This window comes from Biomphalaria glabrata, chromosome 5, assembly GCF_947242115.1.
Source record: "Biomphalaria glabrata chromosome 5, xgBioGlab47.1, whole genome shotgun sequence".
NCBI lineage: Eukaryota > Metazoa > Mollusca > Gastropoda > Planorbidae > Biomphalaria > Biomphalaria glabrata.
This window is the reverse complement of record NC_074715.1, coordinates 44,255,920-44,276,219: the sequence shown is the minus strand read 5'-3', so window position 1 is coordinate 44,276,219 and position 20,300 is coordinate 44,255,920. Positions and strand designations below refer to the sequence as shown.

General features: G+C 30.6%; 2 protein-coding genes across 9 annotated transcripts in view; one reads left to right on the top strand and one right to left on the bottom strand.

The window, feature by feature from the left end:
* The window catches only part of LOC106064144 (aminopeptidase O-like), a 45,114-nt gene extending 36,061 nt beyond the window's left edge, over positions 1-9,053 (bottom strand). Inside the window, exons 1-10 of one of the 7 annotated variants that reach the window (XM_056029500.1) lie at positions 8,792-8,976; positions 7,631-7,719; positions 7,032-7,082; positions 5,422-5,594; positions 4,289-4,417; positions 3,972-4,146; positions 3,221-3,407; positions 2,776-2,882; positions 1,453-1,543; positions 171-278 (exon numbers count right to left, since the gene is read on the bottom strand). In XM_056029500.1, the coding sequence (XP_055885475.1) occupies positions 171-278; positions 1,453-1,543; positions 2,776-2,882; positions 3,221-3,407; positions 3,972-4,146; positions 4,289-4,417; positions 5,422-5,594; positions 7,032-7,082; positions 7,631-7,668 (1,059 nt within the window). In that variant the 5' untranslated portion in view covers positions 7,669-7,719; positions 8,792-8,976. The other 6 variants (XM_056029499.1, XM_056029498.1, XM_056029494.1 and 3 more) reach the window with 6 other exon arrangements.
* A 328-nt stretch (positions 9,054-9,381) lies between these two features.
* On the top strand, positions 9,382-18,330 carry LOC106064137 (BTB/POZ domain-containing protein 19-like). Of its 2 annotated transcripts, XR_008777933.1 has the most exons (9): positions 9,382-9,518; positions 11,996-12,187; positions 12,564-12,780; positions 13,404-13,457; positions 13,596-13,724; positions 13,859-13,990; positions 14,638-14,763; positions 15,152-15,364; positions 15,911-18,330. XR_008777933.1 is itself a non-coding variant. In XM_013222639.2 (8 exons), exons 2-8 carry the CDS (start codon positions 12,051-12,053, stop codon positions 15,278-15,280), a joined length of 924 nt encoding a protein of 307 aa, XP_013078093.1. In that variant the 5' UTR covers positions 9,382-9,518; positions 11,996-12,050; the 3' UTR covers positions 15,281-18,330. The 2 variants fall into 2 exon arrangements, 1 of the variants encoding a protein (XP_013078093.1); XM_013222639.2 differs by having other exon boundaries at positions 15,152-18,330.
* Positions 18,331-20,300: the final 1,970 nt, after the last annotated feature.

Below are 20,300 nucleotides of genomic sequence, written 5' to 3'. Positions count from 1 at the left end.
TCCTTCAAAATAGAAGATTATTACAACCTCCCACAAGACAGCTGGGGAGAGAGGCATCAGGATTCAATCCCAGTACCATCAAAAATACAGTCCAGAGCACAGGCAGCCATCTGTACGACCACATTTGTGTGTATGTGTTTCTATATTTCTTTCAGATTGACTTAACTTACCTTAGAGGAAAACAAATGTCCCAGCTGTTGGTTTGTAAAGATTTTTAAAGCAGACAGAAAATGATCACTTCCAGCTTTTTGTTCCAAGTGCCGCAACAAAAAAAATCCCTACACAAAATCAAAGAAAAAAATATCAAGGATTATAAATGATTATATATTATAGGAAATGAATAATAAGAATAATAATAATAATAATCCCAATGATTATATATTATAGGAAATGAATAATAATAATACATCATATAATTTTTTTTCATTACTAGTCTATAGATTTATAAGATAAGATAAGATGATTTGTATTGGTCCAATCAAATGGAAATTCAGTTTGACTACAATTGACCACCTCAGCGTAACTACTATAACAATAACAATATTGATTCAAATACAAACAACATTCATAATATCATGTACTAATAAAGTTCATTGGTGGTCTATAATCTCTTCTTCCTTTTATTTCTTGTAATGCTTCGTTATTGTAAGGAGTCTCTCCAATCAAGTTCTTCTCTTAACAGTCCTGCTAATGATTTCTACATAAAACTGTTCAAAATGCTCAAGTTCATCTATTTTTTCATTCATCTCTTAACTGAATACAAAGAAACATTGGAGTCGAGTGTGGGAATTCCCTGCTGAAGCAATGTTCAAAATTAAAAGGCATTAGCCAAATTTAAAAATAAAAATTTCAGACCATAAGGTAGATGATGTAAATATCATTTGTTTCTGCGGCCCATGGTTAATGAGGGTGTCATGTGGCCAGCACAACATCCAACTAACTAAAGTAAGGACCCAGTAGAACTGGGTAGACTTAGAGGTGCCCTAAAGATCCCAAAATTAAAAATCCCAGTCTTCACCAGAATTCAAACCCCAGACCCCAAGCACTTTACCACTCAACCACCACACCTCCAAATTTTATTTTATTTTAGTTGCTTATATTTTGAACAATTAGAAAGGTCCAACGAGAGTTTCCACTGTGTGGCCAATTAGGTTTTTATTTTTTCCAAAAGATATACATAAACTAGGAAAATCGTTGGAACTGTTTCAGTTTCAGCCAAGTGTACTTATTGAACCCATGAAGAGATTGCAAGCTAATAGGAGTAATTTTTAACAATTACATTTTTCACATTTTATGATAATAATTAAAACTACTATAAATTTGTCTGAATGTTGATTTCAAATATTACTTTTTTCAAAAAAAAAAAAGCCGTTTTTTTACTAGAAATTCACAATTAAAAATTGAGTACATTTTCTTTTTTTTTTTTTTTTTAACTTTTTTTTAGTCAATTACCTTTAAATAATGCACTTGAATTACTGTTTTTTCAGGATCTAAACCATTTTTCACAAAGTTTGGCTCCTGTACACTATCATCAGCATTAGGTCTAGAAAAATATATTGGTCATATTTATTTTGAAGAAAACATATAAGACATTGGAAAAATTATAAAATTTATTGTTGCATGAAAGGTAACTTATTTGAAGAAAAAGAAAAAGACAGGAACTTAATCATAACACATTTTTTTTTAAGAGCAAACTTTCTACAAGACAGTGGGTTGATTGAAGCTATGTAAAAAAATGGAATAAAAAGTGCATAGTGTGTTGTGTTACTCTTGAGACATAACTGACAACTACTGTCAGAGAAAATGAATTTTAAAGATGTTTTTGCCTGATATGAATAAAATTTATCATATAAGTTATTTTTATTTCATAGGATAGGGTCTTGTTATAAAAAAATTAATTTAATTAAAACTTATACAAACAGATTAATATGTTTTAAATAATTATTTCGATCAGTTCCAATTTTTGTCCTTGCAAATTGTTTTGTTGCAGTTGTTTATTCTTTTATTGGGCTGTTATTATTATTTTTACCTGACAATATCTAACTTACCAACAATTTGGAATAGCTAGTAGGCCTAGTATAGAAGCAGGACAAAGGTAATAACAATGACCTTAACAAAATTACCTACCACATTTTTACTACTACTTCTTCCAGTGACAAAACACAAATTAGAAATATTTTTTTGTTCACATTGTTCTGATTTACATTAAAGACTTTGTGATTTAATTGAAATTTGCATTGAAATATATTCAAATAATAATAATCTTTATTATCCATGAGAAAATTTGTCTTACAATTTTGTCATTAAAAAATTTGATTATAACTATAGAAACAAAATATATGTTCACACTAGTATCAGTTACATCTGATAGATCAATTCTATTATAAACTGATTGTCAAGGGGAACAAAGAAGATTTTGTGTCTATTTGTTTTTGTAAACAGTATATTATATCTTCTTAGTGATGGTAAAATCTCAAATCCAGGCCCAGTGGGGTTGATTGTTTTTTTTTTATCTTTTTAGCCTTCTTACAAATGTTTCCTTTAAAAGTTGTCCAAATGGAGTTTGTTTGCTACCAATGACTTTGTCAGCAGCATTTATGATTTTCTGCAGTTTATTTTTATTTTTAATGTTCAGATTGCCATACCAGGCAGTGATATTGAAAATTAAATACTGCAGATGTGAGCATGATAAAATATTGACAAAGCCTTTTCACTAACAGTGAAGGAATACATTTTTCTTAGTCATCATTAAGAAAAATTAGTAAATACTTGTACCTGAGTGTTTGTAAGTGTTCAGGAGTGTTGCTGATTTCTGATAATAAAAGTCTATATTTCATGAACGATCTCAGATTACATCTGCTCTGATATTCATATGGATTCCACTGTTGAAATATTAAAAAAAAACTGTTGAAAGACTTTACAATACAATACCCGGTAGTAATTTCCTAATTACAGAAAGTTCTGTAAATTGCAGAAAACGTTCTTTTTAATGTCAAAGAGATGTTACTTGTATGTGTGTGTATGTGTGTGTTTAATGACTTCTCAAGATCACTGATACTCAAGACTATGAAAGTAGATGACAATAGGGTTAGGGACTAGGGGTGCACCCCTATTAGGGACACAACTGAAAAGTACACACTGAGGTTGAAACAGCAACACTAAATATGTATGTATTTCATTTCATCCCCGGTCACGTCACTTTGCTACTTAAGATCATTACCTTCATGGCAATTCCATGAACCTTGTCTTCTAAATAACAACAGACTCCTTCAGTCAACCACTCTTCTGTCCAATCTTTTGGTCCTGTCAAAATTCCAAACCATGTGTGACACAACTCATGAGCTACTCTGTACATCATGGACAAGTCTGGACACAATAAAGACTGTGACAAAATCAACAGGTGGGGACTGAAAAGTTTTTCAAAAATGAGACAGGCATAAAAAATCAATAAAAAAGAACAAACATACAAACCTTTAAGAAGGATGGTAAATGTAAATATTAATTTAATCAAATGTTTTAGACAAAAATCATATTTTAAGAACTAATCTATCTAATAGGTTAAAGTGATTAAGTTGATGAAATGACAGTTTTAAATTGAAATCCTGTATAAAGTTGAACTTTTTTAATTCAATTTTTCAGGTTGTTCTTAAATTCACTTAAAGGGCTAACTGGTATTTTACAATTACTGTGGAAAGTAAAGGCAACAAGACAAACTAGTTAACAATTGCCAAAGACAATTGTGAACTTTACATCACATAAATAAAATCTATTTTTATAAAAAAAACTAAAAGTCTCATTTTGAAGGAATAAATTGACTATCCTGTAATAAGATAAAGAAAAGGATATATTTTTAAAAGTTAGCTTTAAATAGCATATTAAACAAAACATCTGAAACTTTATAATAATAAACTTCAACAATATATAAATGAATGTTTGTTAAAAGTAGATGAAAATTCAGTTTACAGACTCACCAGGCCATTCCTAGGCTATCGAAACAAGCAGGTGCTATGAAAATAGTGAGATGTTTTAATGGATAGGACCCAAGAGTTGAATAGAGCGCTTCAAAACAATGAGGCAAGTACTGGCATAATTGGTCTATGGTCTGGTCATGTAGACATAGTGGAGAATAAACAACACAGGATGGCACTAGAAGATATACAAAACTGCAATTTTTAGTTTTTGATTGCATTTCAAATCATTATTCTCTTATGTTGCTAGATACATTAATATAGATATAAAATAATTTTTTTTTAATAAGAAAGAAAAAGTTTGTTATTATATAACATACTGTTATTTTCCTTGATGTTAGTGTTTATCAGTGCAGTCATATTTGTAGAAGACCAATCCCCTATAGCTAAAGCAAAAGTAGCAGCTGGCATTGGATAACTGTTGAAAGAATGGTACACTGTCTCATCATCTGAAATATGTTTGAGCCAATTAATACCTCTAGAACTTTTCTTTTGAGTCACTGACTTGTTTATATTGTGTTTTCATTAATATCATGCTTACATGAAATAATCACAGAGCAAATAAACTATTTTAATTCATTTAAACAAATTAATCCAGGTGTGGAGTGTCATCTCTCATCAGTTATAATGGTAATATAATGGTAATATAATCAAAATGGCCACTATGCTACAGAGGACATAGATGTAGAGTTTACTTAAAAAAGTAAAGTTCCCCCTATGATCAATGAGGAAAAATGATGTTAAGGTCATCTGTATCTGTGGCCAATGGTTAACTATCAGGGTGTCATGTGGCCAGCACAACGACCAACTCCCTTTACTTTGCCAACTAAAGTGAGGTACCTATTAGAGTTGGATGAACTCAGGGGCACCCTAAAAATTCCTGAAATTCAAAATCCCAGTCATCATCAAGATTTGATCCCAGGACCCCAGGTTCAGAAGCCAAGCGTTCACCACTCAGCCACCATGCCCCCTAGAGTTTACTTAGGCTCAATGAAAAATGCAAATAAATTACCATCTGGTGATCAATTAAGAAAATGTAAAGAATAGCATTTGATAATGGCTGCATTTTTAGCAACAAAAATAATTTTCTAAGTTTCTGACCATTTTTTCTTCTCCAATTTTACATCTCAAGTATATTTTTCTTAATTTCTCACTTTCATCAAAATAATAAATGTTTCTTCTCCTTTAAAAGCATTTTTCATCTTCACTGAAATTTCAACTGTTTCCAACTAGACCATTAAGCAACCCCAAGGAATATGTACCTCAGGTTCAAAAACTGCTTTAATGCTTCTGCCATCACTCTTAATACATCTTGACTTAATTTGTACTTAGTCTCTTGTATGTTTTAAACATGTGATTTTTTAAAAAGTAAAACTACCATTTCAAGGACATTATAAATAACATCATCATTCTAAAGTACAATACTTCTTGATAACACATTGTTTTAACCTACCTTTTACTTGAAACTTTTCTGGCAGTGTTTCTCCTGTTGTTATAACATTAAAATTCTTCCAGTCATTTGCTAATGTTACATTACAATGCCATGTAGACATTGCCTTTGGCATATCCTGAGATGGAAATAGTGACCTGTTGTTCATCTGATGACCTATAGTGAATACACATGGCCTGAAGCATAATCAAATTAAAAGTCATTCAAGCACATAAAGATACAGGCTTTTTAATTAAATTCTGAAAATAAAAACAAATAAAATAGTTAATAAAATAAAAATGAAGTGTAATTCTTGACTGTGGTAGTAAACATGCTAGCATATTCAGTTCCTTGATTTGAATAATTACATTTACTCACTGACTATAAATATTTATACATATAAATGTTGTGTATGCCTATTGCATGAATGAGTCTATATATATTTTTATAAAGAATTTCTATTTTTTTTAAAATAGGTGTTTGAAAAAAAAAGACAAATTTTGTGTCTTACCTTATTCAATTATTAATTTTCTTAAAGGGAAACACTGATGGTTTTTCAAATTTGAGTTATTGACATATTTAAATTATGCATAAAAAGTTGTAATAGTAAATATTTTACCATTTTTTATTTATTTGCTTAGAAACATTTATATTTAATAAATTAGTCAGTAAATTCTTGACATCCCAAAAATATTGGGGTTCTTTGAGATTTTGTTTTTAGCTCAGTCAAACGTTACATTCCTAAACAAAACTGAAAGAGAAACTCCTGTTTAACCAATTGTATCGCTTCATTCTTACAGTAGCTGTTAGGCTTAGTGACGCCTATGGTACAGTTATATATATATATATATATAGAGAGAGAGAGAGAGATCTAAAAGCATTAGGATAACCAACTCGAGAAAAAAAGTAACATTTTCATCCTTGTCCTAAAAAGAAAATAGATCGTGTGTCTGACTGATTCTAATTGAATGAACTGGTCAGTGTAAAGCTAGTCTAGACTATGTGTAGTCGGTCATGACAAGACAACCAAGCGATAGTGTTTGTGTGTGAAAATACAGGCGAGAAAATACACACTGCCGTGGTTAGTCAAGCATGTAAATCTACTTTCAACACGCATTTTTTTCTTTGCTTACAAGATCTAGATCTAACTGCATAGACGAAGATATATTTCTTATACGAGAATGTATACTTTACTGTATGGTCTCCTGTTATACAATAAGGTTAATAGGTTAGTGTGATGTCACATAGAAAACCAGTGAAAATCTGATCATTCTGGGTGCACAGGAAAATTACATCAGAAAAACACCAATTACTAAGTCATTATTGCAAATAAAAGCAAAAGAATAATATATAATTCATTATCTGTAAATCAAAACACATATTATATTTAAAAAATTGTCAAAACCATCAGAGTTTCCCTTTAAGAATTTTTTTTCTTTGCAGCATTCATTTTCCAGAGAGGAACATACATAACAATGTACCCTTATCTACCAAATTACCGCTATATTTTAATATCTTATTTAAAATAAATGAAACATATTGTTTTTTTAATGACAGTAAATATACAAAAATTTAAAAAGGAATGTCCTTAACGTTTTTGCTTAAAAATATTTATATACATTATTAGTGTTTACCTTTGCATTTGATCTAAAGTCCACATTAATGATGGTCCATTACACTGTGTCCTGTAAATAATTTTGACAACAACTTGGGAGCAATGATCAATAAATTTTGGTAAAGTCATCGTTATCTTACAATCAGACACTGTGTAAGTTACATTGATAGGCTTTTGTTTTTCTAAGTTGTTATACAAAGCATAGTAGTTTTTCATGCAACATTGTGAAATGTGCAAGTTGGAAGGTGGGCTGTTAGTGCAAGAATGTTTAAATAATCCCTCGGGGTGTGAAGGAAAATCATACACATAACAATCGTTCACATCTATTGCAAAACAGTCCAGTGTAATTGTATTTAGAGCTGCTTCATATTTGATAATGTTTGAATTCTTATGACTATGTAGGTCTACAGATCCAGAATTATTACAATTAGTACAGTTAATCTCTTTGACAAGCTCCAGTTTGCTTTCTGTTCTTATGTTATCAGGATTTATGTCAGACTGTTCTTCAAGTGTATTTTTTAGATAAACTTTTATAGAGCGTTGACAAAATATTGTCATTGTAGACTCAAATTTCTTTGAGTCAAAATTGCATTTTAAGTCCAAAATAAAATGCTTAACTTGAACATGTTCAAAGTTGGAAGATAAAGGCAAATCATATTGATGATCTTTGCGTTGATCTCCTTCCATTCTTTTGTTTTTCTTTCACTCTGTTGAGACAATAATTAGAGTTATATATATATTATCATATACGCCTATGTATTATATTTATATGGCTAAAAACTTTTTTTAAAAGGGTATGTAATGCTCTTTAAAAACATAAGCCCTTATCCATGTGTTTTTAAACCTTTTCATGAATTACCCAATTATATGAAGCTATTATATTACTAACATGGAACATTGAAAGCTTTGATGCCCTGCCCAACCCAACGCAACTGTCCTGTTAAGTATTAAAGTGTTTAATCTGACAATTGTAAAAAAAAAAAATTCTCCTAAAGAACGTGAAGAACAAAAAATTAAAACTATTAGTATTACTAAATATTTTTATTAATAATTAGACTTGAGTCTAGTAGGCATACTCTACTCTACAATGGTACTTAACATGGGAGAAATTCGCAGTTCCAATGTAAGAAACTTTTGAAAATAGTAGACACTATAATAATAATAATATAAGGCTTGTCTTTGAGTCCGACGATTAATGAGAAATGCAGTATTTTCTGTGGCTACACAGCCCCAGCTGCAACCTACATATTTTGCCACATCTAGCGCAGGCATAACCATTGCCTACCAGTGGTCAATTTAGATTTTCTTTTCGCCCTCTAAGTTTGTTCTCAGCAGCTGATTTTCTTTTGGTCTCAATTAAATGTGTATTCCGCAGCCCTTGTAAGTGACCTCCATCTACTAGATACATTGAGATTTCTTCTCAAGAATCTTAAAAAAAAAGGTTCCATTGATATGAGACTATATCTATGATATCTCTTATTATTCTTAATACTCTTATAATGTACTAAGTTTTAATTTCTTAAACATTGATAATAATCATGCCATTTTTACTTGATAGATAATGAAACATGGGGAAAAAAACTATTAAGTGAGCAGAATCATTCTTGGGTATCCAGTTATAGTCACTTTATATTTTTACTTATTTTTTTAAGTTATCTGCTTATATGTAAAAGTGTAATTTCTTTTCCACTGATCATCTGATGGGTTGCAACCGTACCGCACCCGGAACCACTGAGCCTGGCCCTATTGACACTACAGGCATGTTGATCATGTTCGCACCTGGGAACATCAATACAACGGTGGAGACTAATCTAGTTGCCTAAGTTGAGAGGCAAAGAGCATATCGCATGACAAAGAAAAGAATCGATATGATAATCATATAGAGTCAATGACAATGATGTGTACTGGAGAGGGAGGGACCTAGCAGTTTACCCTAGATGGGCCTAGCTAGACCTATTCTATAGTCTAAACACATGCACAGACCTATATCTCTATGATCTAGAATCCAGAGGGTCCTGATTTATATAGATCTAGACTCTAGACCATAGATTCTAGTAAAAGTTATCTCTTTATCAGTTTCAGGAAACAAATCTAGATTTAGTCTATAGATCTAGATTGATTTTAAAACAATATTTTAATTCTAGATTCTAGATCTACTTACTTTTTATTTTTTTTTTATCTAGAGATGCACAATTATCAAGATCTAGATGATATAGACTCTATAGCATATAATCTAGATTTAGATTGACTTTTTAAAAAGTCTACTCTCTATATAGATCTATATATAAGGCTACTGAAAATGTGATTGGTATTTTTTATTTTCCAATAGCAATAGTGTCCATAGTGACACTTTCACTTTTTTAGTTATTCTTATTTTATAACTTCTTCCTTTGGATAACTTTTCTTTATTACTTCTACATTTACATAGATACCATAAAGATAAACCATATATTATCAATATAGATAATGATCTAGACTCTAGACTAGATCTGCAATAATAATAGAGGTGGTAATTTCAGTTTCAAGATCTAGATCTAGAGTAGATCTAGACTTATAATTATAAAATTAAAAGTTAAAAAAAAAAAGTTAAGAAAGATAGAATCTCTGTGTTATCATTGTCATTATTAATCATATCACAATCATATCAGATGATGATATCATATTCATGATAAGAATGATATCGAATATTGATCATATTCAATTCATAGACAATACAATTAAAAATAATTATACATTTAATACATACAATAATATAGACATACTACATAAATAGATTTAGTCTACTTATTCCGAGATACTATCAGTATCATTAATTATGATTAATAATCATTATCATAGTCATACCTAGTGAAGTGTCATAGAAATGATAGTTAAAAGGATAGTTAATCATACGATAGTATTATTGAATTAGATTTAATTAGAAGTAGAATTATAGAATGCCAACCCAATTCTCAGGACTTTTGACATTGTTATGTGATTGTGACTGTCACTTTTGTTTTACTTTTAACAGACACTTTTTGTCAAACTTTTGACAGCGAGTCTCTGAATACTAACCATGATCTATCTTATATATTACAAACACACTTGTCTTCAATTCCTTGTATATCAGATACCCATCAATTTCTGTAGCATTTACTCTTAAAGGCTTGGATTGTTCTTTCAGCCTCAGTGTTCAGTGTCAAACTTTAACAACTATTTGATATAGGAGTACAGAGACCACTAGTGAATAATAGTTTTTATTTTACCAGGAAACTGATGTTTCTCTGTCAGATTTTCCACAGTTTGCTCATGCGGATGCCAAGCTTTAACTTGTTTTATCTTTTATTGATCCTCCATATTATTTTTTTCTTATAGGCCTATAATACAGACATTACTTAAAAAAAGAAAATGATTATGTCCTATGCGTCATGCATCTAGTCATGCATATTAACCAATGAATAAAATAAAACCAAGTCACTGGTTTTCCTGGCTGGCTCAGCAACCCAGTTCCATGCTCTAATAGCACTAGGGAAAAAGGAGCATTTGTACACATTTGTCGTAGCATATTGAATGAGGATGTGCCTTTATCTTTGTGTCTTTCTGAGTATTTTATTAGATTTTGTTTTAAAAGTTAAGATAAATCTCAAGTTTCAGGACTTTTGACATTGTCACTTGTTATATGTTTAGCCCTAGGTATTAAAATGAGTCAACTTCTTCTAATGTTTGGCCAGTCAATATTATGCAACATCTTGTACTATCTCCACCCACACACTTTTTTTTTACTCTTTTCAGCATTCATTTCCATGCCAACTGCTCAAGAAGCAGCATCCATTTTTTAAATATCTTTTAACTGGTCTGCATTTTTTGCAATGAGGTCCATATCATCTACAAACCTGAGATTGAAATAGGCTGCCCATTTATGGTCAAACTAGGAGTAAATCCTTCTAGATTCTCCATCATAATATGCCCTAGAAATAAGTTAAAAAGAGCTGGAGATAGAATAAATTCTAGCTGCACTCCTATGGATGTCCTAAAACTTTCTCCAATTCAGAAGTACTGATCTATTTGCATTTTGATATAGGGCTTTGATAACATCAATAATGTTTTTATCTATGTTGAACTCCTCTTCAAATGTCATCATGCCAAATGCAGTCAAAAACTTTTTTTAAGTCTATGAAATGGTGTACCAGTTTCTTTTGGTGTTGAAGGCATTTTTCACTTAACAGTCTGATGCTAAATATTTGTTCAAGAGTACTTCTGTCTGCTCTGAAGCTTGCCTGTTCTTTGGAAAGTACTTCATCAGCTTTTCTCTTGAGCCATTGAGAATTATTCTTAGCATTATTTTGCTCGGGGGACTAATCAGGCTTATTGTATTGCTCTATAGTTTTGGCATTGTCTCAAGTTTCCTTTCTTGGGCAGTGGAATAATTATTGATTGGGCTCATTCTTTTGGCCACGTTTTTCATCCCATATTTTCTGGCAGATTGTCCTAAAACATTTGGTTATATGTGTTTGGGTGGTATGTTTTCAATTCCAGGCGACTTGCCACCTTTAAGTGAAAAAATGCTAGTAAAAACTATGCTATTAAAAGAATCTATTAATGCAAGAAAACATAAAAATACTTGTATAAACCTAAAATAGAGCAGTCTAATTTAACACCATTAACTCTTTCTCTCCTAACCAACGATACAAACGTTGATTCCAGCAGAATGTGGTAAATAATTACGGAGAGAAAGAGATAATAGAATCACAGACGTTTGAGACACTAACCCTTAGATTATAAGTACAACAAATATCACATAAAAAAACAAAGTTAAATCACTTTCTTGTTTAATGTATTATTAGGACAAACACACATTTATAAGTACTCTTTCTTTTCATTGAATGAATTTTCTGAATAATAAACAATCACCAATAGCTAAAGTTTAAATCTTGAATTAACTTAAATGATAAGATTAACACTAATTTTTTAATTTAAAATTATAATTTATTTATTTTACTTTAGGGTTTGTAGGTTTTTGAAATTTTGATGGTGTATTCTGGCATCTCAACATTTTCCAATGACAAAAAACAAATCCAATTCAATCTCATCTTCCAAAAAAGAAATGGCACAAGCAGAAAGTGACTCTGTTATTGCTGGAGATGTGCTGCAGTTTGGAAAAATGATGAAAAAATTGCTTAATAATAAAGAGTTCAGGTATTTTTTTTATAAACAAATTTTTGAAGATGTCTTGAAGCTTTGTATTATTGTTTGGTTTTCTTTGCAGATGGCTGTTAATCACATAAAATCAGAATTATTTTAAAATAGAATAATATTATCTTCTTTAGCAAAAAAACAATGAAGCTCGAGAAAATGTTTCACTAAGCTAAATTCTATTGTACTTTTTAAAATGAATATTAAATTATTGCTGTTCAATAAAAATTCTTAAAAAATGAATGTTTACCTACTAAAAATAGCAAAACCTAATTCTCATATTACTGCTAAAAGTCATGAAGTTTGAAATAAACTGTAACTCTAAAAAAATTTTAATCTTAAACTTTGATATAAGATTTTGTTATTTTATCTTAAACAGTGATATCAGATTTATCATAGGCCCCAATAAGAAACAAATTTATGCTCATCGCTGTATCTTGGCTGCTCGGTGTGCTGTTTTCAAAGCAATGTTTGCTGACAAACCTAACACAGGTGACAATAATGTTCCTTTTGTGTTGTCAGACATGTCACCAGAAATATTCACTGCACTGCTGGAGTTCCTTTACACAAATTGTGTTACGCTATCACCAAAAACAGTTAGTCTTCTTTTTTTTACTAGTAATTAAAAATAATTTGCTTTGAAAAGAATGCTTTTTTTAAGTATTTGAAATGTTATTGAATTTTTGTTTTAGTGCTTTGTTAGAAAAATTTAAATTACTATTTCTTGGTCAGTAAAGAGTAAGAATCCTTAGAATATAGTGTCCTTTTGAAAGATGAAATTTATTTTTATCATTGTTAGAAAGTTTAAGTTTTTTTTTTAATTACTAGTATATTATATTTTTAATCCCTTTGTTAGAAATGAGGGGTCCCAGTGAAGACTGGAATTTTTAATTTCTGAATTTTTAGGGTGCCCCCTGAGTCCACCCAACTCTAATAGGTACTTGACATTAAAAGTAAAGTGGTTGGTCATTGCTCTGACCTCATGACACAGTCTTTAACCATTTGTCATAGAAACAAATGACCTTCCTACCATCTGCCCTATAGATTGCAAGGTCTGAAAGGATTGCTTTACTTTTTTTTACTAGTTAAAAAACACAATTTCATTTCTTTTCTAGTCCGTTTCCACTTATTATATTTAAACAATGACAGTGCAAAAAAACTTAACATTTTAATTGCTATCTAATGTCAATGTATGTGTTTTTTGTTTGTTTGTTAATAGGCAATAGATGTTTTAGCGACATCACTTGAGTATGGAATTGATGATCTAAGAGATGTAAGTTTTTTTGTTCAAAGCACATATCCAACTTATGTTTGCAAAGCTTATCTATAGTCCTTAGATTTACATAGATTCTGTATGTTTGTTAAATTTGAATAGCATTTTTTTTTACTTTGTTCAACTTTCTGCTATCAGCTCTGTGTTGACTATTTGCAAGCTAATATTTCTGCATCTAATGCCTGTGATGTTATGCAAGCTGCAGTAACTTACAATCAAAATGATTTGAAAGAAAATGCTTTAGCCTTCATTGAAGATAACACAGTAGTAAGCTAATAATTACTTGTTACATTTCAATTTTTTATTTTAAATTTTCATTTAGATATTTTAAAAAATTACATCTTCAAAGAAAATACTTTTGTTTTGTTCCTAATTAATTTTTTCCTTCTATTTTTGCTCAGGAAGTATTGAAATCAAAGAATTTTCAAGAAATTAGTGAAGACACTTTAGTCAATATCTTAAGGTCCAGCAAACTTACAATAGATGAAATAGATTTGTGTAAAGCTGTCAAAGACTGGGCAGCAGCAAGCTCTGTAAGAATTGTGTTGAAAGTCAAGATAATTTTAATGGTCCAAACAAAGGAAAAGTCAGTTTGACTCTAATTGTCCACCTCAACAATTCTACTATAACAATAACAATGTAGATGCAAACACTAACAGCATTCACATATATAACATGCACAAACACACTCGACTAGAGCTTTATGAATTAGGCTTCTATGTGCTTCTTGGTCATGACAAGTATCCTTGACCTTAAAACTCCCTGACTGAAAGTGGAATAAAGAAAAGGAGTTTTTAAATCTTTCTGTTCTAGCCTTAATGGAGGGGAGTTAAATACTTCGTCCTGATCTGAAAATGTTTTAAATCTTTCTGTTCTAGCCTTAATGGAGGGGAGTTAACCACTTCGTCCTGATCTGATGTAACTGTAGTTTAATGGGTGCACATTGTCTTTAAGAATTTTGTGTGTTCTAAAAATCAATCTTTCATGAAAAAGTTTTTCGATAAGTATATTTCGATAATTGAACATCATATTTTATAGTTTTTTAATTTTTAAAAGTATTTCTTAAATCTAATTCTATTTCAATCATCTTAACAAAACTCATCAGTAGTTTATATATTTGACTTTTGTCAGGATGATCAGTTACATTTACAGAGTTAAGACTGTATATTATTTATTTTAGACACTCAATGGGAAACAACTCCATGAAGTAGCAAGAGATGCTGTCAGACAGATTAGATTACCCCTCTTGAAAGCAGATGAACTCAAGGTGCTAGAAGAAGAAAATAATAATGATCATTTTCTTCCAGTAAGTATTATATTATGAAAATATCTTAAAACTTTGGTTTGTTATGAATATTTAATGCATAATCAAAAAAAAAAGTGTGACAATCGATGTACAAAGGCTTCTTAAAATATGCAGGCTTCATTGCTTAATTTTGTTAGTGAAACTTAAAATAGCAGTACAGTTTTATCAATATTTCTTTTGTAAACATATAGAATATAGCTGAAACAACCTTTCAAATACATAATTTCCTATTCTTCTTTAATTTCTATTATATAGCTGTTTCACTTATTCATAGCTTTTGATAGTTATAGACACTGTTTTTGAATAAAACCAAAAATGGTTATAGATATTTATTTTTTTTGTTAATGTAATAATGTAATATTAAAATATTTTGTTTTATGCACTTTAGGTTGATTCCTTTTCATATGCGTGGAAACTTCATGCTCTTAAACAAGGTGAAAAGAACAATATCCTTTCAACATGTCGACGTGGTACAGTTTCACGAGAACACCATAAGTTCCTCTTAAAAGAGAACTAAAACTTTTAAGCTAAATGGGGTTCTTAACCAGGGGTGCACATTACCTTGCAGTCACAGAGTGTAATGTTATGTGGTGTGAAAAATCTAATAAAATAAATAAAAAAATGTTAACATTAAAAAACAACTGAAACTAAAGTGATCCATTTAAAGATAGCCCCTTCAGAAGATTAGACAAAACTAAAATGATCCATTTAAAGATAGCACTTTCAGAAGATTTGACTTGTACAAATATGTCTTAAGAGCTCTCATTACTCAAGATTCTCTTCACTAGAAAAATCTTGTCCAAAGGGAGTGCATGAGTATCTATAATATCTATAGTTCATACCTTGTAATCTAAGGCGCATCTGTTTCTGTGGCTTAAAGTTAATGAGGCCAGCACAATGACCAACTGCCATTACTTTTTCCAAACTAATGTTAGATACTCATTAGAACTGGGTGGACTCTGCCCTAAAAATCCCAAAATTCATAATCCCAGTCTTCACTGAGATTGAAACCTGAGAGCCCCCTCAGTTTGGAAGCCAAACAATTTACCACCCAAGCAATTTACCACCCAAACAATTTACCACCCAATATTTAGGAATTAAGTCAAATTTTTGTTCCATTTTTACATTTCAAGGAAGCCAGCCTTCGTGACTGAAGCTCTTGTAATTCTTAGATGTTCCCAGTTGGTGGTATTTCACTTGTTTATCTGGTTGCTTTTGCAACAACTCTGTTCCTATAAGTGTTGTCACTTCTAAGAGTAAAACAACTGTCATACACAAAGTTCAAGCATCTCATGGCATTTGCTTGTTTTTTTTACAAAGACTGCACTTCATTTTTTGCTTTTGACTAGGAAAAACAATAACGAATTTGTATGGGAAAAAAAAAAGTTGAATATTAAAGCAACAATATTTTTTTTACCTAATTAATTCTGTAGGATAACATAATTAATTTTGTGTTTCTGACAAGTTGATTCATGGGGTAAAAGTAAAATATCTATGCAATATGTGTACTCTGTAAGAGGTATATATGTGAACTATTCTGAAATAGATGGAAAGATGTTGTGGCATTGCTAGCAGTGTAAGAACCCCCTAGAATAACACCCCTTGTTAATTTTATGCCAAAAAATATGTTTCTGCTCTTTTATTGTATGAATATATTGTGTTGGTTTCTAAATTTATTGTTTTAGCAGACTTTCTCTCCAATTAAGTGATTTAATAATAATTTTTGTTGTTGTTGTTTTTTTTAATTTACAAACTTAACAAAATGAAAATGTCATAATGTCAGTTGTTACCAATTTGTCCCAGATTAATAGATTAATAATAAGGCTTGTTTTCGAGTCCGAAGATTAATGAGGTATGCAGTATTTATTTAGATTAATATATATTATTTAGACTTTTCAATGCTATGATTAAAAAATTATTTTTAATTAAATTTCTTTTATCTCATTTTTTCATAACTAATTTGATGATAAAATTCTTTTGTTATCATTACTTAAAATGTTTGTAACATATTTAATATACAGAATGAAATAGGCTTCACAAAATAAAATACCATGTCTGTAATATAAACATTCTTACATTTGTTACTTCCAACTTAGCTTGTATCAAATGTTTTTTAACTAAACTTAATTTTTTCAACTTCAACTGTAGCCATTTTTTAAAATATGTATTGTTGCAAATTAGCTTAAGGTTCTAGACTCTTGGCCACACCATAATAAATTATTTTGCCAATCCTAACAATCAACTCTTCTTACTTTCTATAGTACAAATATCCAAGATAGAATCTAAAAATTATTATTCAAAGAACATCCAAAATAGGAGAAAAAAATAACTTTTTACAAAATATCTCTAAATATATTTACGTTGGTAGCCTTCTAGCTTGCTGTTAGTTTGTACCAGACTTAAAAATAAACTTTCTATGTCCTCTTATAAAATGTTGGTGTTTTTTTGTTTTTATCACCATTGTTCACATCTGGGGGGAAAAAAGTGTCTTTTTATCATTCTCAATAGTGCACTAAGTACATTGTTTTTTTTACGATATCATTTAAGATCATATGTGTGGTAAAAATTGACAAAGATATCTATAAAGAGTGAGAAATATTAATTGAATTAAGGTTTTCTTTCAAATTTAAAATCATTTGGACTCTTGTACAATACGGTGACCAGTCCTTTTGTATCCTACCTTATAATGGTCATTCTTACAGTCTTGCCCAGTGTATGTATTGTTATCCCCTGAATGTTGGGGGGGGGGGGGGAGAAGCTACTTATTTATTTATTTATTTTTTGTTTTCATCTGGTTCTTCTCCCTGCAAGAAAATCTGAATGAATATCTTGAAGTGATAACTGTTTTTAATAATTCCAAATATTTATCTTTCTTTACTCCGGATGCCACGTTATATAAACATTGACATTATATGGCATGTTTATTTGAGTAATGTATTTACAGCTTCTTTTGAAGTTTGAATATTTGGTATACAGCATTGTGGCTGTTTGTGTTTCTGTTTCTTTGCATACATATGAATCTTATTATTGCAAATGTAATGGCTTCTGCAAAAACTGTTTATCATTTTTAAGCTGTATCTTATCTCTTTTTTGCTTATAAAACAAAATGTTTAATTATATTTGTACATCAGAAATGCTAAAACATTTATTTTGTTTTTAATTTATTTTTCCCAAATTGTAGACTTCAATTGTTTAAAAATAGAAATGTATTAGATAATTTATTAGTCTTTTTAAATTATGAACTTTCAAAGTGTAAGCATTATAGTTCCATAATTAAAGATTTTCAACTATATTGTTATGATGTGATTTCATTAGAAACCATTTAAAATAAGGCAGTTAATTTTTTAACTATGTTCTTCCTGAACTGTACTTTTTTACTCCTTGAAAATTTAGTAATATATTATTGTGTTTGTCTTATATGCTTTCTGATAAGCCATACTTATATTTACCAAAGTTAAATTGTTTAACACATATGTTCTTGTATCAATAAATGTATGATACAATTTTATATCTTTTAAATACACTATTTCAATTACTACTGCATATTAAAATGTATATCACAACCTAGTTGTTGTTTTTTCTAATCTTAATGAGCATTGAAGTTTTTATCTCGGCCACCATTACTTGAAATGAATGACAACAAAACCAGAAATATGTTATGATGACAAGAGAAAAGCAGACTAAAGAGCAATAGGGCTATATTCAAATTACTAACCACAAGTTTGAAAATGCAGAAACGTTTAAATATTTAGGAAGTATATTATGGTACATTCAAAACAAGAACGTTACGTGGGGTAACTCTAGTCTGACTTGCAGAAATGAAAGAGTTATATTACCATGACTTTATCGTGCTGTCCTGCATGGTTGGGCCATGAAGAGAATTATAAGATAATATAAAATAAGATAACTTTTCTTGATTCAATCAAATGGAAATTCGGTTTGACTACAATTGACAACCTCAACAATATATCTATATATTTCCTATTTAGCCTATAAAAAGTTATACGACTTAAATTCAAACTTTTTGGCTCAATCTTCCTCAGGTTAATACACTAATCACGTAGTCAGCAAAATACTTATGAAAATATACTTTTAAAAATAGGTATCTATTGATATTTTCAAATTTTTAAGTGACAACCTAATTCTATGCACAAAATTATAAAGGGGAACAATTCAACTTATACCAACACATTTGTCAAGTACAATTTCTAACCCTTGTTCGATACTAAACAAAATAATTAATTACCAATAGTTAATTATCTAATTGTTTAATTATTATTTTTTTTAGTGATTCTTGTTTTGTCAGGTAAAGAAATAGTTGTGCAAAATTTCAACTTGATCCGAAATTGGATAGGTCCTATGGGAGAAATATTGTGTACAAACTTTTAACCAGACAGACGGACTTAGTTAATAAGCTTTGTAAAAATGACCTAGTGTCAGAAATAAAGGAACGACTAGCGGCAGGCAACAGACTTTTCTATAACACACAACACATGCTTAAAAGCAAATGTATATCTAGGAAAACAAAGAAAACTATTTACAAAACCATCGTCATCAAGACCAGTAGCCATTTATGCAAGTGAATTACCTGGACGCTGACAAAAACAACAGAAAACCTGCTTAGTACTGAAGATGTATATGGTGTCATACATATGAGAAAACCGCATGAAGGACTCGCGCCAACCAAGAGATATACAATCTATATCATGGGCGTAGCCAGGATTTTTTTCGGGGATGGGTGTATGGATTTTTTCTCACCCCCAACACCCCCCCCCCCCGGAAAAAAATATTTAGATGTATTTATGTGTGTGTTTGCATAATCTTTATTACATTCTGACCCTTCATTCTTTCGGAAGACATTTATTGTGCCATAGAATAGGTTCTTCCTGGAGTTAGTGGAAAAATTGTAGATTCCCCGCCATTACTAGCAAGAGGGTCTGGGGGGAGCGCTAGGAGTTCCACCAGCGCGGGCCTCCGCCCCGCCGCCAAGCACTATTTCTGGTATTGAAAGACAACAAAATGCATATTCTGAGGTATCTACAGTGCATTTTCCTGCTATTAAAAATTTTATTTCAAAAACCTAATGTGCTATTCTTACTGACTTTCGACCCTCCCGCGCCGTTCGGCGCATTTGCCGTCAAGCTGTTTCCAAAAAAAAAATCTGTCACTGAATGTGTGGCGTCAAGTTGTACTAGGATATAATCGCAACTCTTTTTATGCGTAATTCATTTTGTCGGAGAACATGTCCCGCAAACCTCATGCGACGCTCTGTCAAAATTTTACTAAGGGGTCGACTCCCAGTTCGGCATAGGATTTCCTTTATTTAGACCCGATCTCTATAACTGACTCCTAAAATCTGTCTTAGCCATCTTTGTTGAGCCACATTTAATTAAAGGTTTTCAATTTCGGCAGATGACTATTCACTGCACTTTATTAATGGAGCCCCGCCACTAGTAGAAATGTGTAACCTCTCTTGAATACGCTCTTGGAAAATAATTGACTGTGGTTTGCTTTAGATTTTATATCGAAAGGGGAAG